We start from the raw sequence: 23912 nt of genomic DNA, 5'->3' as shown, positions 1-23912 counted from the left end.
TTACGTTAGTGACTGGGGGGTTTCGGGGAAGGCCTATGTGGGGTACCAAGGTGCACGGGGTCTTACCGTCTAGCCGTTGGTACTCCGCATCTTCACGGAGAATTCAATTTCACCGGGTCCATGTCGGAGGCCCATGTACGAAATTCAGGCGTTTTTCTTTTCTAATAGAGAACGGATAGAAATTTAGTACCACCTCAAATAGAAAAAAACTTTTCGATGGTGAAGGGATGAAAAAATTGGAGAAACACACCTTACTTTATTAGTAGGTATAGATATAAATATAGGTAATTTTATGGATGTATTGTATAATTGTATAGTGGTTACAATTATAATTTGTATTCAAGGACCTCACCATTTGGGGGCATGTGCGGTCACCCCTTTTGTCTGGCCTATGGGTTGGCCCTGGTGCGTTGTCGCTGCTCTTATGCGAGATTACCAAACGATCGGTCTGTGCATGGGATTGGACCAACATCCAACAATTAACTATGAAATCAGCTAGGGGGTCTGCTCAAAAAACAAATGGTCAACGCTCGATCCATAGACAAGTTCCTCCAACACAACTGAACTCGCCCTATCATAGAGCAGTGGCTTGTCATTTTTTTTGTGAATGCCCACTTTATTTCATACTTTTTCGCTCTTAGACATTCAAACAGACCATGCCGGATATCTTCCCTTCACTCCCCACAAATAGGACATATCAGGTGAGACTTTGATATGGCAACCTGCTAGAATAGGTCTACACAGGATGGCTCCATGCAAGGTGGGAGTGACATTTGCGAAGGCTACAAGTAATTAGTGATTTCGTTGTATCTCGCTTATTGTGAGGTACAACCCCACCTCGCCTACAACACGCTGTCGATGGGGCGGCACATCAAAGAGGAGGTGTTGGGTTGGTTTTATTTCTAGTTTTTCTGTATAAACTAATTTCCGCATTGGTTTTTTGGAACCAGATTTGATCTGATTTTATTGTTTTTGTCTCCTTTACCAGGTTTTATTTCTTTATTTTTGCTTTCCATATTTTTTCATTTTCAAACATGTTGAGTTTTCTCAAACAATCGTTGAACATTTTTTGTATACAGGTCGAACATTTTCCAGCTACACGTTAACATTCTTTTAATACACGGTAAATGTTTATCTAGGAGCGCCCTGCTAATTGGACTACGAATGATAATAATTAACTCTTGCTCAAAAAAAATTAACTAGGCGCGTGCGTCACCTAAACCGCAGCGGGTTAACTTCCTGGGCCTTTCCGCGAAAGCGCCGGCAGGCAAAGTCGTGGTCGTCTCCTTCCCCGGTCCACCTACCGCCGTTCCATATCTCCACTCTCCAGTCCAGTCGTTGTTGACTTACAATTCCCTTGGCTAGATCTAGAGGCGGAGGCCACCAAACACGGCGCCGCCGTACAGCGGAGAAGCTGGAGTGAGGTATGTCATGTGTTCTTTGAGAATGACTCACCTGTTCAGCGCTGAATTGACTCGTCTCTCTTTGGATAGCTGTTACCTACTCCAGATGGCTTCAACCCACTAGATCTAACCTTAAAAGGAAGGAATACCGGTGGACACATCATTATTTGCCTTGGCCGTGCCACAGACACAAAGTGTACCCAGCGCCCCCCCTCGCCGTCGCCGGAGGAGGCCGCCGGCTAAGCCCGGGCGGCGGCGGGGTCGTCTTCCTCTCGTCTGGCAGCGGGAGCTCGGGGTGGGGGAGGCTCGATCCCCTTCTGCCTAGTGCGGTGGATCCCGGCGGACAGATGGTTGTTTACCTTGGCCCTTCGATTGCACAAAAGTATACTTCGGCTCGCTTGACCATCATTATTATCAGTGAACATAAGCAACTCTATTCATAGCACCAGACTGCTTTATTTACATTAACTAGTGCTTTGATACATTAAATATCGACTCTTCTCTTCTTTCTACCTAAGCTCAAAAGGCCATATACTACTTATTATGAATGCTCCACAATCTGATTCACACTCACGCCTCCAATCCTCAAGGTTTATCAACTAAATTGTTCTGTCAACTTTCTGATTGTGTTGCTTATCTATCTACTAGGCATAGTTTTCCTTATCAACTGACATGTTTCGTCACTTTTCTGCCACTCATACCGACCCAAAATTTCTTCTCTTACAGCCAAAACGATTGAGATCTATTGTTCAATAGAAAACTTCAAACTCACTTGGCTTACATTGTCGCGACCGCTAATAATCCGCGTGCATGCACTATGTAGGCATGATACTCCTTTTAAATAACACAGAATGTAATCGTGAAGAAAATAGGTGCTTCTCTGCATTTTGTTTAAGGTGTACTGTAATAGGCTTTTTTGCCACTGAGTTTTGCGTGCATAACTGCATATCCTGTTTTTGGTCATTACTGTCTCTCTAGCATGTGGGCCTAACAAAGTGAAAAGGGGACATAAGGAAATGGGCTTAGTGGCAAAGATGAATACTTCCCTTCAATAGGTATAGAAATATAGTTGCATATGTTGTAGTTTTTTTTTTGTTCTTACAACTTTCAATAATGAACACCGAAACAAAATTCAACTATATAGTTTACATGTGTGCTTACTACTTCAGACATTATAAGCTTGTCCTTAACAACAACATAATTGCAGAACTACAGCAGAAGGCATGTGTCATCATTGCTTTTGTTTGCCTAGAGTAGTGGACCACCCAGCTATCTAGTCACTTCCTGACCAAACACTGTGAACAAGAAGCATCTCTACACTAACATGGCATTAAATCAGCCAATAAACAAGGTAACTACATCTTCAGGCCACATCTCTCCCCATTCAAGATGATTGCATGTTTTCAATACCATACTCTTTGAACTAAGCTTAATTCGTTTATATGATTCCAACAGTCCTCAATTATGGCCATGGCTTGGGGATTATTCAGTGATGGTGCTGGGGTCCTTTCCAACCTCAATGCATGTCACGAATTCTTCAGCTGGACGGCATCAGTTATAACCACCATTCGTTATCGACAGAGCACCTCAGAGTCGTCAGACAGAGACAAGACAGCTGCACAACCACATGATAAAAAGAAATTTGATCGGCTGGAGGTTGATCTTTGGAAGCTGAAGACAACAATGCCCAAGATGCTTGACCTCATTGATCGGGTCGAGTTTCTAAGCCATAAGGAACAAGCGGCTGCTCTCCTCCCGGATATCAAAGGTGCAGTGTTCGATGCGGAGGACCTGCTTGATGAGTTTGATTATGATGTACTTAAGTTGAAGGTTGAATGCAGCAAGAATTTGGAGCCAGGTCACTATAATGACACCTTTCTGGAATTCTTTGACAGATCCAGTGATTACATAAGAGAAGTCAACATAATTCAAGAAAAACTAGATCATGTCTATAAGCAGGCCATGGATATGGGCTTGCACCAAGCACCGCGGAAGTTTGATAAATCAGTTAGGCCAGAAACAACTACCTACTTTAATTGTGTGGAAAACATGGTTGGTCGTGAAAAAGAAATGAAGGAGTTTGTGGGAAAACTAGGAGTTCGTGGACTGAAGAGAGGAAGAACTGAAAACAAAGCAAGAATGACAGAGTTGCCTGTGTTATCCATTGTTGGCATGGGAGGTGTCGGAAAGACAACAATGGCCCAACAAATCTGCAAGAATACAAATGTGAAGAAACACTTTGGCCCCATAATTTGGACATGTGTTTCAGATGAATTTGACACAAAAAGGTTAATGAAAGCGATTATAGAAGGCCTCGGAGGAGATGCATCATCTGATAATCTGAATGTTCTTATTGGTAAACTAGAAGATCGTGTCAAGTCCAAAAAGTTCTTGCTTGTCCTTGATGATATGTGGGATGATATCTTGAAGGATGACGCGGCAGAGTGGAAGGGCTTGTGTGCATGTTTGAAAAATGGTGTTGAAGGAAGCAGGATTTTGGTCACCACAAGATTTCCCGAGGTTGCTGAGCTAGTTGGCCCTCTGAATAATTATGTGTTAAATGGCTTAGAACCTAAGGTATTCTGGGATTTCTTCAAATTCTGTGCATTTGGACCCACTAGTTCTTGCAACAACCGGGAGTCACTGGAGTTGGAGCGCATCGGTAAAGACATTGTTCCAAAGTTGAAGGGTTCCCCATTAGCTGCCAAGACTATTGGACGCTTGCTGAGAATGGAACTAAGTACAATACATTGGAAAACTATAAAGGAAAGTGAACTCTGGGAATTAAAACAATCAGATACTGACATTCTGCCAGCCCTTCGACTGAGCTATATGTATCTACCGCAGAAACTGAAGAGATGCTTCTCAATATGTGCAATGTTTCCCAAGGATCACAAATTTGGGAAGGATTTTCTAGCTGATATTTGGATTGCACACGGATATGTGGAGGGGCCCCAAGAAGCATCAACGTGCTTTGATGACCTTGCAAATCGTTCATTCTTTCAGAAAGCATCACCACAGAGTGTTAAGTACTATGTAATTCATGATCTGATGCATGATACAGCACAACTAGTCGCAAAGGATGAGTGCTTCATTATAAAGCATGCTAGTGACCTAGATAAAGTTCCTTCAAATGTTCGTCATCTGTCAATATTCACAAATGGGAATGTTCAGTGTTCTGAATTGAAGAGCATATTCAACAAGAAAAAATTGAGGTCTCTGGTATGCGATGAATCATATAGCAAAGCAAAAGATTTTGAGCCTGTGATAGACTGTTGGTTCAGGGAGCTAACCAAAATCCGTGTATTGAGTTTTAAACTTTCTGGAGTACGACAACTACCTGAGAGCATGGGTAACTCAAAGCATCTGCGTTTCCTTTCTTTACATGGAAGTGTTACTTTCAGCACATTTCCATTATCAGTATGTCGTCTGCATCATCTGAAAATTATAGACTCTAGCAGTTGTGTGATTGAAAAGTTTCCTCCAGGCTTCAGTGATGTCCTCAGCTTAGAGAAGATCAATTCAAATAGTTTTAGTTATAGCAAGGGCCACTCTGGCAAACTCTGCCTAAAATGGCGCCATGAGCTGCAAAGTCTTGAGGGAATAATGAAGATAATGGAAAACCAGATGGAAATGTTACCTCACTGGAATCTCCAACATTTGCACGTAAAGAACTACAGAGGTAAATCTTGCCCTAGCTGGCTCCAGCCCAACCTCCTGCCAAGGTTACGTTCTCTTGAATTTACGAATTGTGTCAGTTTGAAGAGCATACCATTCTTTCTCCAGTTAGTTGGGTCACTGGGCAATACATCACAGTCAGACAACATTAATCGTATTGAAGAGTTGGTCATAAAAGAATGTGGTCAAATCAGTTGGCAAGGCTTGGTGGTCTTACCTACTTCTCTTAGAAAGCTAGACCTTCAGAGCCCGGGCTATTCCATGGATCACTTCGTGAGCTGCTTCCTTGACCTCACCTCCCTCACTTATTTGAAAATGCATGACTGCGACTCGTTGACAGCTATTCCCCTGCATGTGTGGAGAAGCAATCTTCCATCCCTGGAAGAACTAGACATTTGTTCTTGTAATACCCTTACATCAATAGTCTCTGAAGCAAGTAGTAGCAGTAGCACCACCAACGGCGGCATTAAAGGATTCTCATCCCTTGCTAAGATACGTATTCTTTGCTGTCGGAAATTATTGAGCTTGCATGAATTCTTCAAGCCAGATTGTCTACCTGCCGTGAAGACCATTGAGGTTTCCCATTGTGAAAAGTTGATGTCGCTCTCTGTTGATAGGCTCAACGGGTTGCAGCAGTTAAAAGTTGTAGCTTGTAAGTTGAATATGCAGCGGGCAATGATATTACCATCCTCTCTTAAGAAGCTCAGCTTGAGTGATTGTCAGGGCATAGAATCCATCAACCTCGCCAATGGCCAGTTGGCAAGTTCTCCAGTATTGGAGGAACTTAGCATTTTGCTCTGTTCAGACCTTAAGTCCATTGGTGGTGCAGCAGCTGTTGATAGAATAAAGAAAGTGTGTATAAAGGAGTGCCACGAGCTCAAGGAAATACAACAGCTGCCTCTTTCACTGGTATGTACAATGACGGGCAATTTAACTACTGTATGCACATCATTAGTTCTTCAGAATTTATTCTTAGATAGCTGCATGTTAATCTCCCTATGTCGCTCCTGAGAAATAAAAAAAGATTTAGAACGTTCAGCTCATTAACATTTTTCATTTGTTCAGCCTGGTTGGTACTTCCGATTATGAAATCAGCAATTGGAACATCATGCACGGCGTCATAATTGAGAACACGCGCTACGGGAGCCCGTAATCTCGTTTTCTTTATAAGATGGAATCAGATGAGATGTATGTCGTGCAGGGCTGTTGGAGGAGTGCGAGGAAAACAAATTAAGGGCACTTTGATGCTCCAGGAGCTTGCTAGTGTCCTGTATCAACTATAGCAGCAGGGCAGAGTAGAATTTGAGCCTTGAGTAATGTTTGTGTGTGTATCCTGCATTTCTATTTCCCCACTGGAGCATGTTCCGGTAGAGAAATTATATTTCCTGTTCCTATCCAACTTATTTACCGTATATCCTCATGAACCTACCAATTCGTTATTGAAAAATAATGTGCGACTCCGAACATGACAATTCCAGCTTGTTATTTACTTGTAGTAATATGTATTGAAGTACCCCTATATTATTAGGACACAACACTCGTCCGTCTTTTGCTAATTCTGTGATTGTTCAATTGTAATGGCAAAGTAAATTTGTAGCTAGAGAGTTACTACCTCCATATCAAAATATAAGATATTTTTAGACTAAAATAGCCTACCAAAACGTCTTATTTTTTGATACAGAGGTAATAGTACCCAAGTCTTTTCAAGGAGGACTACAAGGAGCTGGCGGTACATCTTTTCGAGGAGGCCTACGAAAGAGGTTGAAGGTCATCCTTTGATCATTTCAACGTCGTTGCAAGGACACTCTAGTTGTTTGCGTTCAGTAAAACTTATAGTCGGAGCTGCCACGCTATCCCAAAAACTATCGCTGTTGTGGCTAGTGTTGCCAAAAACTACCACTCTTGCGGCTCGTGACAAAAAAAAAAACTTCCTCTGTAAACTAATATAAAAGCATTTAGATCACCATTTTAGTGATCTAAACGCTCTTATCTGTAAACTAATATAAGAGCATTTAGATCACTACTCTTATATTAGTTTACGGAGGAAGTACCACTTTGGAGGTACTTTTTTTTCACATAGAACTACCATGTTGCACTAGTTACCGTTTGGGCCGAAACTGATCGCGATTATGACAGGGATGGACCCCTGGCGCCTCTCATCAGACATGAGAGCTAGGCTGTCTGATCACCTGCGAGTCCTACTCCTGCTCTTTTTCATCTTCAACACAATGACTGCTGCAGTGCTGCTCTTTTATAGAATCTGTGGGGCTTACCATTTGGCTGAAAGTATGTTCTCTAGCTGTGCTTTTCAACATAAAACTCACAATTTTGAAGAATGTGCCGACTTGGGAGATGATCATCTCAAATACAGTACATAGATAACCTTCTGCTTGTAAAATATCCGAGTCTTGGGAGCGCTTTTAATTACAAGCCTTCAAAAAGGAGATCGAAAACTGAGGCTTCTAGAGACACTACTCCATCTAAGGAGACTAGCAGAATTTGACACTGATGAAACCCAAGGGTTTCCACTAAACATGGTGTGAGAGAACTGCAGGCAGCACTAACTTGTCTGATCTTCAGGATGCTATTCAAAGATACAGAGGAGCCAGAACAAGTTGTTGGCACACTATTTTAAAAAAAAATTGCGGGGCAGCACCCAAATGCTAGTCAACGAGGCATCAGGATCCTCTGCCAAGGCAAAGAAACGAAAGTATTCTGCAGCCCAGTCAAGTTCAAATGATGAACTTAGTTCTTCTTTCGATGATATCGGAACATGCCGTCTAGTACCCCATTGATCCTGGTCAGTGATACAGCAGGTTAGTTCTATCATCTGTCGCTTTTCTCTTTTCTGTTTTGGTTCTTGGGTTAGGTCGTTTTACCTTTCAACAGACATCTACTCCCTCCTTTCCTAAATATAAGTCTTTTTAGACATTTCAAATGGACCACAACATATGGATGTATGTAGACATATTTTGGACTGTAGATTCACTCATTTTGCTCCGTATGTAGTCATCTATTGGAATCTCTAGAAAGACTTATATTTGGGAACGGAGGGAGTAATATACAGTACAACTTAGTAGGCACAATCTCTCTTCAGGTTTGACAAACTAGGAGTGAGTTTCTCACAGATAAAAAACTAGACTGATACAACTTGCTTATGACTGGAATATATTCGCATTCATCCATTTATTAACTACTTCTAAAAATTGGAATCAAGAAAACATTATGTTGCCAATCGCTCCAACATTATGTGCCTACAACAATTAATGTGCAAACTGCTCAAGTTCAACTTGTTAGCTACGTTTTTTGTTAGCTACTTTGCTGCTGCAGTTCAAACATAAACAACCTCACACGAATAGGAGAAAAAAAATCACACTAATTGGGGGTATTTGTTAATTTTCAGTTATTGTATTCGTGGCAATCGCTCCAATTATGATACAATTATATTTTCACTTGTCAATATATATGTCAAAAGTCGGAAAACACATGTTGGAATTCATACCGGATAATTATCGCCAAAGGAAAAGGGTGAAACTTAACGAAAATAAGCCAACAAAAGCCTAAGACACCAAGAGATCAAGGGAAGACAAAAACCTGCCGGAACTTGACTGTGATGGGGGCAACAATGATGCGGTAGCCAATAATAACCTGAGACTACGGTGGCGGTAGCTCCTATTCTTTCATCTTCAACGGCAATGCCACCCAACCGCCGGAGCCCCTGGCGGTAGGAAAAAGGGTCAAATCCCGAAATTTTTTCAAACCGGGGTCAGATCCTGAATTTCTATGCCAAAAGGGTCAAAACACGAAATTTTGCCCAAGCCTGATGTCGACATGTGCACCAAGCTGGATGCCGTGCAGCTCAAGGAGCTCAATGTGCGCCATGCGTTGTATCGCCGCAAGTATTATCAGGTTCGGTTCCCATAGTCTCGCAGTTAATTACTACTTGTTATGGCGTATGCTAGTTGGTAACACACAGTTAATTTAATCTCATGACTGATCTTATTGTCTATAGCTGTCACAACACGTGCCTGAGGATAAGCTTTGCTATGATAAACTGAAGGAGGACTACCCCCCTGGCCATCGTCCTGTGGGGCAGAGATCTTTTAAGTGCTTTGAGGAAGATGGCGAATTAGATTGGTCTTTCCACCCTGACTACTGCAAACTTGCTGGCCTGGAGGACTACCAACGGCTGGTCCCTCGAAATTATGTACGTATGTCTTCTTTTTTGGGCAAGTTGTATGCATCGGTTTATGTTCTTTTGATCTAGTATGATAAGCCAATTTTTAAGCTCAGACACTACACGCCAAAATGTAGATCCAAATCTTTATATGGCGATGTAGTTATTTAACCTTGTAAAAGGTTAAAAAGGCCGTTTCAGTATTCCTGTTATATTCTTGGGATCCTTTTATTGTTTTAGACCAATTCACACGCATGTTCATGCTAGCAGTAGTTGTACGTTTTAATTATTGTTACCTTGAATGAAGTGTTCCATAACGTTGTCACAGTTTTATAGGCCAGAAAGTAATACTCATGAATTTATATGACAAACTGTACTCAGGAGAATCTTGTTTCACCTGATTGCCTTTTACGTGATTATTACTACCTTATCGTGTTAATAATAAAATAGTGAAACTGTTCTTAGTTTTTTTTTCTTCTATCAAGGATAGCAGACTATATTATTTCCTTTAGATGACCTTTTGGCAAATGTATCCTAACTTATAAATGGTCAAGTATAATTATCTGAGTCAGCTGATTGTTTGCTATTCTTTCTTTGTTATTGTTGGCTACCTCTCTAATTCTTTTTGATGTAGGGTGGTTTTGAGTATGTCAATTGGGATGAGTACCACAAGGATTGTCATAGCTATGAGATTGAACAAGAATATGTCAAATTCTGTGAAGAATTGTCCAAGAAACTTAAGGTATGCACCATAGATATGATAAAGTTACTCAAATTTGGACTTTTTTTGAACTAACAAACTTCCTTTGTATCGCGGCAGTGGATTGAAGCTTATGTGTTAAATAAGCCTCCATCTCTTATGGTAAGTATGTCGATACAAAAACACATGGAGTGACACTATATATGTCAATATACATACTTTAGCACGATCTGATTTATCTTCTATTTTAGTGGGGAAAGATTTTGACCAGAGGAACTTACCAAGCAATCAAGATCGCTACTGACTTCTTGAAGATATACGATGGCTTAGCCTTTACTGGCTTCTACGTAGGGTCTCTCGTACACTTGTTATTTTCATTTAGGTGTTTTATATTTAACAATTGCATATTCTTTTAATTCAGGAGTGGTTAGATAGCATGGGTTTTGATGTGTGTTGCTACAACGAGTTTGATGGTCTCTATTACGAGATTTGGCAAAGGTGCAAGATGGAGGTTAGTACTGAACAACCAAGCAACGATTGAATGATTATAACTCTTGTGTTTTGACGCTTTGTGATGCAATTTCATTTTCTCTCTTTGAACAATTAACAGAAGAAATTCAGAGATGCTTTGTATGAAGTCTATGGACTTAAAATGTTTCCGTTACACCAAGAAAGAATAAGACGTGCACTGGAGAATGACACATTCTGCTCCGACTTGGAAGAAGAGGTAAATTGTTTTCCTTTTGCAGATCGTTTCCAAATTCACATAATATTCATTATTATAGGTGTTTTATATGCTGATCTTTTTCATACTTTTCCTTTTCAGTTTCTTGCTTGCACAGCTTGCCTCGAGGAAGTAAGTGTCGTTCTGTGTGTCTCACACTCTTAAGCCATGTTTGGATGCAAAGTGTTTTTATAGTTTTTTATGAATACCATGATTTCTGATAAGAACAATATTTACTTTGTGGCATTTAGACCTAGTAAATACCACAATTTTACAAGCTGCAGTATTCCCAATACTATGGTATTTTGGGAGTATTAAAAATTTACTCCCGCACTATTTTCTCTAAATAGATAAACAACTGCATGCGATGTTTTAGTAAGTGTCGCTACCCTGATTTTGTGTCCACTAGTTTGGATCTTAGGCATCATCCACTAGGCAGTCAGCTACCAGTGTTACAACATATATATCTTGCTTTGAAACTGAGTTACATAGTAGAGAATATATAAGTATGGATCTGCTATGTTAGTTTATGTACTAAGCGAGTTAACCAAACAATTGTCTTTCAACATGCACTTGCATGCTCAAAAATTAGTTTGGTTTTTTTATGATAGCTATGGAATGCAAAATAAGAAAACAAAAACTTCAGTAAATACTGCCATCGCCAAATGCATCATTGTATTTGTACACTATTTCCTACCTACAACCAAAAGTACTATGATTTTCCAATAGTGTAGGTTTATAAATACTCGGCATCCAAACAAAACCTAGATCAAAACCATCTGAACATTGTTCTTGTATCTGATGCTATACCTGACCATAGTTTCCAGATGACAAAAGCCAGATTTTAAAGGATAAAGCCCGGGAGTTGATTGCAGAGGCACTTAGAAAGGAGGTATTTTATTATAAAACTGCATTCGCCATCCTGTTTCAAGTTTCAACTATATAGTTTACTTAAGTGGAGTTCCTGTTTTTTTTTTCAGACGCAGAAACCAAAGTTCTATGAGGATTATTGTAGGAAGAAGATAGATATTGCTCAAGCTATTGGATTAATTTCCAGCGTACCGTCTTAACTGTTGGTCTTCCTGATTCACACCATTTCATTTGTAGATATGCAGCCTAACTGCCACTATTATATATACTAAGTAATTGTCACGTGGCATGTACATGTAGAATTCAGGGAATGTAACTTAAAAACTTGGATATTTTTTCATTCTCCCCTTTTCTTGGTGATTACTCTTTCTTAGTAACATATCTCCTCAAAGAAATCGCCTTCCACGTCATGGTAGTTCTTCATCTGATGACCATGGACTGCATCTTGACACTGTACTTCACAAGCGCTTCAAGAGTATTTTACGGTGGGTGAACGAATTACTGTTGAGCAATTGATAGAATTGAGCATAGTTATGAGAATATCTAGGTATGATCATGTATATAGGCATCACGTCCGAGACAAGTAGACCGACTCCTGCCTGCATCTACTACTATTACTCCACTCATCGACCGCTATCCAGCATGCATCTAGAGTATTAAGTTGAAGAAAACGGAGTAACGCCTTAAACAAGATGACATGATGTAGAGGGATAAATTCATGCAATATGATAAAAACCCCATCTTGTTATCCTCGATGGCAACAATACAATACGTGCCTTGCTGCCCCTACTGTCACTAGGAAAGGACACCGCAAGATTGAACCCAAAACTAAGCACTTCTCCCATTGCAAGAAAAACCAATCTAGTAGGCCAAACAAACTGATAATTCGAAGAGACTTGCAAAGATAACCAATCATACATAAAAGAATTCAGAGAAGATTCAAATATTGTTCATAGATAGACTTGATCATAAACCCACAATTCATCGGTCTCAACAAACATACCGCAAAAAGAAGATTACATCGGATAGATCTCCACGAGAGAGGGGGAGAACATTGTATTGAGATCCAAAAAGAGAGAAGAAGCCATCTAGCTACTAACTATGGACCCGAAGGTCTGAGGTAAACTACTCACACTTCATCGGAGAGGCTATGATGTTGATGTAGAAGCCCTCCATGGTGGATTCCCCTTCCGGCGGAGCTCCGGAACAGGCCCCAAGATGGGATCTCGTGGATACAAAAAGTTGCGGTGGTGGAATTTGGTTTTTGGCTCCGTATCTGATCGTTTGGGGGTACGTAGGTATATATAGGAGGAAGGAGTACGTCGGTGGAGCAACGAGGGGCCCACGAGGCAGGGTGGCGCTCCCTAGGGGGTGGGCGCGCCCCCCACCCTCGTGGCCACCTCCCTTCTTTCTTGACGTGGGGTCCAAGTCTCCTGGATCATGTTCGGTGAGAAAATCATGTTCCCGAAGGTTTCATTCCGTTTGGACTCCGTTTCTTCGAAACACTGAAATTGGCAAAAAACAACAATTCTGGGCTGGGCCTCCGGTTAACAGGTTAGTCCAAAAATAATATAAAAGTGGAAAATAAAGCCCAATATAGTCCAAATTAGTAGATAATATAGCATGGAGCAATCAAAAATTATAGATACGTTGGAGATGTATCAGGCATCCCCAAGCTTAATTCTGGCTCGTCCTCGAGTAGGTAAATGATAAAAGAAAGAATTTTTGATGCGGAGTGCTACTTGGCATAATTTCAATGTAATTCTTCTTAATTGTGGTATGAATATTCAGATCCAAAAGATTCAAGACAAAAGTTCATATTGACATAAAAATAATAATACTTCAAGCATACTAATAAAGAAATCATGTCTTCTCAAAATAACATGGCCAAAGAAAGTTATCCCTACAAAATCATATAGTCTGGCTATGCTCTATCTTCACCACACAAAGTATTTAAATCATGCACAACCCTAATGACAAGCCAAGCAATTGTTTCATACTTTTGACATTTTCAAAACTTTTTCAATCTTCACGCAATACATGAGCGTGAGCCATGGATATAGCACTATATGTGGAATAGAATGGCGGTTGTGGAGAAGACAAAAAGAGGGGAAGATAGTCTCACATCAACTAGGCATATCAATGGGCTATGGAGATGCCCATCAATAGATATCAATGTGAGTGAGTAGGGATTGCCATGCAACGGTTGCACTAGAGCTATAAGTATATGAAAGCTCAACAAAAGAAACTAAGTGGTGTGCATCCAACTCGCTTGCTCACGAAGACCTAGGGCATTTTGAGGAAGCCCATCATTGGAATATACAAGCCAAGTTCTATAATGAAAAATTCCCACTAGTTTACGAAAGTGACAAAATGAGAGACTCTCTATCATGAAGATCATGGTGCTACTCTGAAGCAGAAGTGTGGTAAAAGGATAGTAACATTGTCCCTTCTCTCTTTTTCTCTCATTTTTTATTTGGGCCTTTTCTCTTTTTTTATGGCCTCCCTTTTTTTTCATCCGAAGTCTCATCCCGACTTGTGGGGGAATCATAGTCTCCATCATCCTTTTCCTCACTTGGGACAATGCTCTAAAATGATGATCATCACACTTTTATTTTTCTTACAACTCAACAATTACAACTCGATACTTAGAACAAAATATGACTCTATATGAATGCCTCCGGCGGTGTACCGGGATATGCAATGAATCAAGAGTGACATGTATGAAAGAATTATGAATGGTGGCTTTGCCACAAATACGATGTCAACTACATGATCATGCTAAGCAATATGACAATGATGGAGCGTGTCATAATAAACGAAACGGTGGAAAGTTGCATGGCAATATATCTCGGAATGGCTATGGAAATGCCATGATAGGTAGGTATGGTGGCTGTTTTGAGGAAGGTATATGGTGGGTGTATGATACCGGCGAAAAGTGCGCGGTATTAAAGAGGCTAGCAATCACTAGTAGAAAAAGGGTCAAATGTGAGACACATTAGTCCCGGTTTGTAACAGAACCGGCACTAATGAGTCATTAGTGCCGGTTCCAACGACTAGGCGGGAGGAGCTCTTTAGTACCGGTTCATGGCGAACCTTTAGCACCGGTTCATGCCACGAACCGGTACTAATGAAAGTAGTGGCAGGATGTTGTCAGAGTGGGGCCCCTCCAACACCTTTAGTATCGGTTCGTGGCACGAACCGGTACTAAAGATCGTCCTATATAAACCCTTCGTCCACCAGCACTCTGTTCTTCCCCCTTTCCCCTCTCCCTCTCCTCTGTTCTTTCCTTCTTCCTCTCGAGTTCATCACAAAATTTGCCCCAAATTTGTCAAGATTTGCAGGCCCCCATCCATTCAAATGATCACAAAGGTTAGCAACTTTGTCCTTTCATCTCTCATTGCTAGATTAGGTCTTGCATTGGTTTATATAGTGATTAATTGTGGGTTTTAGTAATTTGGGAGGAATTATATGTGGTAGTATTTGATTTATATGCAAATTGAGGTCAAAATAACACTTAGTTTGCATATGTAGGTGTGGTTTACTTAGTGCCTTCTAAATCTCCGTCGTAACCACCGTCGATAGCCCGCACCGTCCCGTCGCCGGCACCACCTTGTGGTGAGCCTCTTGTTCATGAAATTTTATATAAAAAATTGATGTTTGTGTGATTTGGATATATAGTTACTTGTATAATTATCTTACCCGTACGTTGTTTGTTATACATAGTGCCATGGTTTTGATATCCGTCCCCGTCGGCCCTCGTCCTTGTTATGATTCGGATGTGGTATATTCTCTTCTAAAACTATTTGTTGCATTTCGTGTTTATGACAAATTATGCCCATCAAGTTGACATAGATATTTTTATCTAGGAGGTATGTGAACCGGAAATTCCAACCGACCCTATTGTCGAGAGGTTAAATTTAGTTGAAAGAGAAAATGAGTATTTGAAAGAAAAATTGAAAAGAATTGAGGGGGAGAAGATGGAATTGGAGTTGCATGTTGCCGATGTCGTCGATGATCACAAGATCAAGATGGAGAAAATGCGCTTGAAGATTAGAAAGATTAGAAAATATGCCATTGATAGTGAGGCTTGGTATCATTATGCCGTTGGATCAATTGTTACCTTAGTTGCGATCTTGATCGCATTTGTTGTTGCATTTAAATGCTTTAGCTAGAGAGTTATTTGTTTGTTGCATTTAAGTGTTGTATGAACTTTATGTATTGTATTAATTTGGTGTTTTCGGTGCTATCTATTGAAGATGAGCCGGCAATGGATGTACGATGACCGATGCTCTCCCGAGTTTATTAATGGCATGCATACTTTTCTGCTTGCGGTTGAGGCAAACAAGCGGGCGGATGGTTTTATGCCTTGTCCATGTGCTGGCTGTAAGAATGGTCACAATTACTCTATGTCAAGAACCATTCACGTCCACCTGTTTGAGTCCGGTTTCATGCCCCACTATAATGTTTGGACCAAGCACGGAGAAAGAGGGGTTATGATGGAAGACAATGAAGAAGAAGAGGACGACGATAGCTATCCTGGCCATGGGTTCCCAGAATACGATGATACAACAATGGGGGAAGAAGCTGAGCCGGTAATGCGGGAAAAAGCTGAGCCGGCAATGCGGGAAGAAGCTGAAGAAGAGGCATCAGATGAGCCCGTTGATGATCTAGGTCGGGCCATTGCCGATGCAAAGAGAAACTGTGCAAGTGATTTGGAGAAGAAGAAGTTGCAGCGCATGTTAGAGCATCACAAAAAATTGTTGTACCCTAATTGCGTAGGTGACAAGAAAAAGCTGGGCACCACACTGGAATTGCTGCAATGGAAGGCAGAGAATGGTGTATCTGACAAGGTATTTGGAAAGTTGTTGGTAATGATAAAGAATATGCTTCCAAAGGACAACGAATTGCCCGAGAGTACGTACGAAGCAAAGAAGGCTGTCTGCCCTCTAGGGTTAGAGGTGCAGAAGATACATGCATTCCCTAATGATTGCATCCTCTACCGCGGTGAGCACGCGGATTTGAACGCTTGCCCGGTATGCGGTGCATTGCGCTATAAGATCAGCCGCGATGACCCTGGTGATGTCGAGGGCGAGTGCCCCAGGAAGAAGATTCCTGCCAAGGTGATGTGGTATGCTCCTATAATACCATGGTTGAAACGTTTGTTCCAAAACAAAGAGCATGCCAAGGCGATGCGATGGCACAGAGAAGACCGTAAGAAAGATGGAAAGTTGAGAGTACCCGCTGACGGGTCGCAGTGGAGAAAAATCGAAAGAAAGTACGAGAAGGAGTTTGCAGATGACGCAAGGAACGTATGGTTTGGTCTAAGCGCAGATGGCATTAATCCTTTTGGGGAGCAGAGCAGCAACCATAGCACCTGGCCTGTGACTCTATGTTTGTATAGCCTTCCTCCTTGGTTGTGCATGAAGCGGAAGTTCATTATGATGCCAGTGCTCATCCAAGGCCCTAAGCAACCCGGCAACGACATTGATGTGTACCTAAGGCCATTAGTTGAAGAACTCTTACAACTGTGGAATGGAACAGGTGTACGTGCGTGGGATGAGCACATGGGGGAAGAATTTCACCTAAAGGCGTTGCTGTTCGTGACCATCAATGATTGGCCTGCTCTCAGTAACCTTTCAGGACAGACAAACAAGGGATACCGCGCATGCATGCACTGTTTGGACGATACCGACAGTATATATTTGGATAATTGTAAGAAGAATGTGTACCTAGGACATCGTCGATTTCTTCCGAGCAGGCATCCCGTAAGAAAGAAAGGCAAGCATTTCAAAGGTGAGGCGGATCACCGGACGAAGCCTCGCCACCGTACTGGTGATGATGTACATGATATGGTCAAGGATTTGAAGGTGGTCTTTGGAAAGGGTCTTGGTGGACAACCTGTTTCGAATGACGCTGACGGACGCGCACCCATGTGGAAGAAGAAATCTATATTTTGGGACCTGCCCTATTGGAAAGACCTAGAGGTTCGCTCCGCAATCGACGTGATGCACGTGACGAAGAATCTTTGTGTGACCCTGCTTGGCTTCTTGGGCGTGTATGGGAAGACAAAAGATACACCTGAGGCACAGGAGGACCAGCAACGTATGCACGGAAAAGACGACATACATCAGGGTCATGCAAGCTACGCTCTTACCAAAGAAGAGAAGGAAATCTTCTTTGAATGCCTGCTCAGTATTAAGGTACCGTCTGGCTTCTCGTCGAATATAAAGGGAATAATAAACATGGCAGAGAAAAAGTTCCAGAACCTAAAGTCTCATGACTGCCACGTGATTATGACGCAACTGCTTCCGGTTGCATTGAGGGGGCATCTACCGAAAAACGTTCGATTAGCCATTGTGAAGCTATGTGCATTTCTCAATGCAATCTCTCAGAAGGTAATCGATCCAGAAATCATACCAAGGTTAGAGAATGATTTGGTGCAATGTCTTGTCAGTTTCGAGTTGGTGTTCCCACCATCCTTCTTCAACATCATGACACACGTCCTAGTTCACCTATACGAAGAGATTAACGTTTTGGGTCCTGTATTTCTACACAATATGTTCCCCTTTGAGAGTTTCATGGGAGTCTTAAAAAAATATGTTCATAACCGTGCTAGGCCAGAAGGAAGCATCTCCAAGGGCCATGAAAATGAGGAGGTCATTGAGTTCTGTATTGACTTTATTCCTGACCTTAAGCCGATTGGTGTTCCTGAATCGCGGCATAAGGGCAGACTGGATGGAAAAGGCATGCTAGGAGGGGAACAAATAATATGTATGGACGGACATTCTCTCACTGAAACACACTACACAGTTCTATAGAATTCCGCCTTAGTGGCTCCGTATATGGATGAACACAAGAATTTGCTATGCTCCAAACACCCGGAGCGGTCTGATGACTGGATTACACGTGAACAAACCAGGAGTATCGCCAGCTGGTTGCAGACACGTACCATGCATGACGCCTCTATTGAAGATGACCTGTACTTGATGTCCCAGTTACCATCTTCGAATATAATGACTTTCAAAGGGTACGAGATAAATGGTAATACATTTTACACGATCGCCCAAGATAAGAAAAGCACCAACCAAAACAGTGGTGTCCGCTTTGATGCAGAAACCAAGACGGGAAAGGTAACATATTATGGTTATATACATGACATATGGGAACTTGACTATCGACGTGGTTTGAAGGTCCCTTTGTTTCGGTGCAAATGGGTCAATATTACACGAGGCGGGGTAACGGAAGACCCCCAGTACGGAATGACAACAGTGGATCTCAACAATCTTGCGTATGTAGACGAACCATTCGTCCTAGCCAATGATGTGGCACAGGTTTTCTATGTGAAGGACATGTCTACCAAGCCGTGAAAAAGAAAAGATAAGGAAGCGAATGCATCGTATGATGAGCCAAAGCGGCACATAGTTCTTTCTGGGAAGAGAAACATCGTGGGAGTGGATGACAAGACATACATGTTAGAAGATTATGAAAAGTTTGATGAAATTGCTCCATTCACAGTGAATATTGACCCGAGCATCCCATTAAATGATGAAGATTTTCCATGGTTACGGCGCAAAGGGACACACGCAAAGAAAAAGTTTCACACCCAAAGATCTGGGATGTGATCGGCTTCACTATCATCACTTTCTTCTGTGTTTCACACCCAGGAGGGAATCTTTGTAATAGTTAGGGTAGTTATGTGTTTTGGCATTTGAAACGCGAAGAAATTTTATGTGCAAACAAATTATTTCATGCCTTTACTGATTTTTAAAGTTAAGTTATTCACAAACTAGTGATTCACACAAATTTCAAATAATTCAAATTTTAAACTATTCAAATTTGAAAACTACCGGCACTAACAGAAAGTTTCTAATTTTTGTACCTAAAGCAAAAATATTCACAAAGAAACTCTAAATACAGCAAAAAACAACTAAAAATAAATAAAACAAAATAAATAAAGCAGAAAAGAAAAAATTAAATGAAAAAAGCCCACCTACTGGGCCACAACGGCCTGCATACGACTAGAAACCCAAATTGTAATTGGGCCAGGATGCAGGCCCGCTAGCCCAATAGGCCCATCAGGGCATAGCAGCAGACATAGGCCCGGATGGCCTGCTTAAGAGAGGAGCTCGAGAGAGCTACCGCACTGGGGCTTATAAACCAGTGCGGGCGCCCCTCGTCTAGCGAGGTGGGACTAAACTTGCCGCACAGCACCTGCGCCAGCACACCACCTTTAGTACCGGTTGGTGGCTGGAACCGGTACTAAAGGGTGGGTGTTTAGTACCGGTTCCAGCCACCAACCGGTACTAAAGGCCTGTTTTGGCAAGGCCAAGCGGTGGGAAGGGCAGGCCTTTAGTACCGGGTGGTGGCTCCAACCGGTACTAAAGGTGTCCCCTATATAAGAAACACTTCGAAAAATTTCAGTTTCTCATCTCCCACTTCTCTCTGCCGCCACCCCGTCCCGCGCCGTCGCCGCCCCTGTTGCGCCGTCCCCGTCGACTCCGCGACGCCCCCGTCCTCGTCGCGTCGTCCCTGTCGACTCCGTGGCGCCCCCGTCGCCGGCCTGTCCCGCTCGCCGCACCGGCCCATCGCCGTCCCCTCGCCTCGTCGTCGCCGTCGCCTTGGATCGACCTCGCCTCGCCGTCGCCGTCGCCTCGACCTCGCCCGCGCGCGTTGTGAGCCCCTCCCCCGGCCCCTCTCCTCCCTCCAATCGATCAAAGCCACACCGCGCGCCGGCGCCGGCCGTAGCACACACACACACGCGCGCGCACACACACACTACATGCACACACACACACACACACGACACGCGCACACAATTTTTCTGTTTTTAGCTTTTAGTTTTTTCTGTTTTTCATACAAAGTTTTAGATGAATTAATTAATTAGAGTAGATTAATGTCAAATAGTATATAGAAATGTTAGTTATAATATATATATAATGTCAAATGTTATAGAAACGTTAGTTATATAGAAATGTTAGAAATTTTGGAAATGTTAGTTTTAGCTAGCTAGATGAATTAGATTAATTTCAAATTGTTAGACGATGATCGATGTTTTTTTAGTTTCTTATATTTTTAGTTATAAAATTTAGAATTTGCATATATGAAATCACAATCCACCATTTAAAAAATGTTACTTTACTTTTGCGGCATATAGTATTTGTTGTCGACGATGCCCGACCCGCATCCTCGCCGTCGACCCGTTCGTGACAACGTCCTGCTTCAGAGGACCCATGTCCGGGACTGGGCTCCGTCGGGCTGGCACTGGGCGGTGCTACCTTCAGGGGCGCGACGCTTGGTGAGGAACCCGGCCCCGGGTTCCGTCGTCGACCCTCATCTCCTTTGGTGGCGTTCGCGTGGGCCACTTTCGGTGCGGAGGGAGCCGGCCCCGCCGGAGGTGGTACGTCGCCGTGTTAGGGAGGAGGACGAGCACGTCCATCGCTACATGGCTGCTATGGACGTCAGGTTCTCCAATACCTGGCAGGTTCTTTGGGGAGATCACCCGAGCTATGATCCAGTGATGGTTCCTTCACTTTGGTTGTTCACCGCCCGCACCTCAGGAACCGCGAGTGGCCTAGATTACTCTTTAGTATTCGATCTTTATTAGCTGCTAGATAGCTAGCTAGCTAGTGATGTATTCGATATATAATATTCGAGATTATATATATTATCTGAGACAATGTATTCGAGATTATATCTATTATTCGAGGCGATGTATTCGAGATTATATTTGATGATGCTTATTATGTACTATGATTGATTCAGTTTTTCCTTATTAATTGATTGCATCCATGCATTGTAATTTGAATACTAAATTGTTTTATATTTCTTTTGGATTAGTTAAATAAAAGCTATGGCGGACAATACCGGCAGGGAGGGAGAAGAGACCCTGTTCGATATCATACGCCATCCTTGCGGGCCAGATGATGATCAGAATGAAGAAGATTATGACGGCTCCGAATTTCTAAACAACACCGGGGAGGGTGATATGATATTCGATCGCGATGACCGAATTGATGAAGTCATGAACTATGATTATGATGATGACGAAGAAAATGTTGATCTTGAAACAACAAAGACCGGCGAGGTATATATATTTATATAAGCAGGCATCTGGTGATCATCACATGTTTTAAATGACTTGAAGATATATTAACGAATCGATCTTTCTTCTTTCAGCCATCCGGATCGAGCAAATCTTCAGGCAACAAGAAACGAGGCCCGAACAAAAAGTTGAAGGAGGGCGTAAAGTACAATATCGAGGCCATCAAACCTAATGGCGAACCATTAGCGCCTAAGAAGATTGTGGACAAGTTCATTCGTCAGTGCGGAGTTCTTGTGAAGGACCAACTCCCGATCTCCCTTCAAGCATGGAGAGAGCCAGCAAAGCCACGTCCAGATGTTACTTTTGTCGACGACAGAGAAAAAGGTCTGCTTTGGGAAACTCTCATGGAACATTTCACCCTACCAGATCATTTCACTGATGCAGATGTGGAGAAAGTCAAGGACACTGCTCTTAGGAAGATGGCGGTTGCATTCAACAACCACAAGAATCGTGTATGGGACAAGTACGTCAAGGGAGGAAGGAAGACTCTAGTATTCGAGGGAACACTAGAGAAGCAAAGTGCTCATTAGGACGATTTCATGAAATTCAAGGATTCGGAATTAGCTAAGGAACGGTCGAGAATAAACAAAAGAAGAATGCCGGAAAAAAGGATAAGTTCCATAAGATGGGGCCAGGTGGCTACGCGGTGGCAATGCCTAAGTGGGATAAGTCTGAGAAAGAGATGGAGGATGCAGGTGTCACTCCAGTTACTAGGAGCTGGTCCCCCAGGTGCAGGACTTGGTTCTATGCGCATGGGGGGGAGTTGGACCCGAAGACAGGCAAAGTTTCGTCGAAGGCATGTCTGAACGGAGCCAACGATAAGCTACTTGTTGCAATAGAAGAGGCTCGATCGGGGGTGTTCCAGCCCAACAGAGAGAACGACTTGCTTACGCGTGCCCTGGGAAATCCTGAACACCCGGGAAGAACACGAGGCAAGGGCGCTATTCCGTGGTATGAGGGGTTTTCGGACTGGAATGCCGACTACAGAACCCGTGCGAGAAAGAAGATTGCGGAGGAGAAGAAGAGGAAGATGGAGGAGGAGCAGAGGAAGCTGGATTATGAACGCCTTCAAGGCCTAGAATCAGCGCACGCGGACTTGGCAGTCAAATTCCAGCGGCAGCAGGAGCAAATCGACTCACTTAGCCAGCAAAGGGGGTCTCAGCAGCTGCAACAGCTAGCGGATGATCCAGCATTGGATAGCACCACCCCATCCATGCCGAGAAGCAGCGTGGGTTTCGCCCCAGGCGACGCAATGCTGGATAGATACCCCGTGGATGACATCATGGAGAACACTAACTGCGAGCTACACTTCAAAATGAAGAACATATCCATGAAGGTGGCGGACGCCGTTGCTTTTACAAATCCCCCCGAGGCAACCTTCCATTGCAACCCGATTCCAGCGGGCTATGCTCGTGTCTTGGTTGATGAGGTGGTGGACCCATATTCGGGGCTATAGCTTGACATTCCTGGAGGTGACGACGAGCACACATTGGGAGAGGCCATACATCGTATCATCCTATGGAGAAAGGATTGCATCGTCTTTCGAAGGCCACCGACACCGCGTCACCCGACTCCTCGTCGAAGTCCGCCACCGAGTCAGCAGACTCCCGCTCCTCCAAGTCCACCAACGCGTGAGGCCACTCCTCCTCCTCCAAGTTCGGCAAAGTGTCAGGCCACTCCTCCTCCAAGTCCGACACAGCGTCAGACGTCCACTCCTCCAAGTCCGGCACAACTTCAGGCCACTCCTCCTCCAAGTCCGGCACAGCTTCAGGCCACTCCTCCTCGTCCAACTCAGCCACGTCAGCCATCTCCGCCGCCTCAGCAATCACGGAAGAGAGCCGCCGCAGCTATGGTGCGTAGCGGTACAAGTCGAGGTAGTACGGGAGGTACATGCGGAGGCAAGCGATTTCAATATGGTCCAAGCAGCCTCGCGCCTCTTCCGCAGAGGCCTTATGACAAGTCCGAGGAGGAAAACACAACCATATCGAAGGCTGAGGTGGAAGCCCATTTTGCACCGAAACCGCCACCGCCGCCAAGGGAGAAAGTGCCTGAGGAAAAGATTGACCACTTCATTCGTATGGCTAGACCACCAGCTCCCAAGCCTGTTGACACAGACTATGAGCGCCACCTCAGGAAGTTAAATCGATCATGTCTACAGAAAGAGGCGAGCTCGAGCTCGAGCAAATCAGCTGGCAAAAAATGCGGTAAAACCGTTCCCCAGCTGGGAGAATAGGCGGCGCAATCAATCCCCCCAC

General features: G+C 43.1%; 2 protein-coding genes across 2 annotated transcripts; both read left to right on the top strand.

The window, feature by feature from the left end:
* The first annotated feature begins 1245 nt into the window (after nucleotides 1-1245).
* On the top strand, nucleotides 1246-6003 carry LOC125530580 (putative disease resistance protein RGA4). The gene is given in 5 exon segments (XM_048694959.2): nucleotides 1246-1424; nucleotides 1494-1785; nucleotides 2611-2754; nucleotides 2859-5975; nucleotides 5977-6003. Coding segments are annotated over 3 exon segments (3171 nt in total). The 5' UTR covers nucleotides 1246-1424; nucleotides 1494-1785; nucleotides 2611-2727.
* A 1851-nt stretch (nucleotides 6004-7854) lies between these two features.
* On the top strand, nucleotides 7855-11752 carry LOC125530579 (uncharacterized). Its single transcript, XM_048694958.1, has 11 exons — nucleotides 7855-7897; nucleotides 8875-8990; nucleotides 9094-9288; nucleotides 9893-10000; nucleotides 10079-10120; nucleotides 10210-10305; nucleotides 10380-10469; nucleotides 10569-10685; nucleotides 10785-10814; nucleotides 11503-11574; nucleotides 11663-11752. Exons 1-11 carry the CDS (start codon nucleotides 7855-7857, stop codon nucleotides 11750-11752), a joined length of 999 nt encoding a protein of 332 aa, XP_048550915.1.
* Nucleotides 11753-23912: the final 12160 nt, after the last annotated feature.

Source organism: Triticum urartu, chromosome 1A, assembly GCF_056163025.1.
Source record: "Triticum urartu cultivar PI428250 chromosome 1A, HENAU_Tu73, whole genome shotgun sequence".
NCBI classification, from domain to species: Eukaryota; Viridiplantae; Streptophyta; class Magnoliopsida; order Poales; family Poaceae; genus Triticum; species Triticum urartu.
This window is presented reverse-complemented; position numbering and strand designations above follow the sequence as displayed.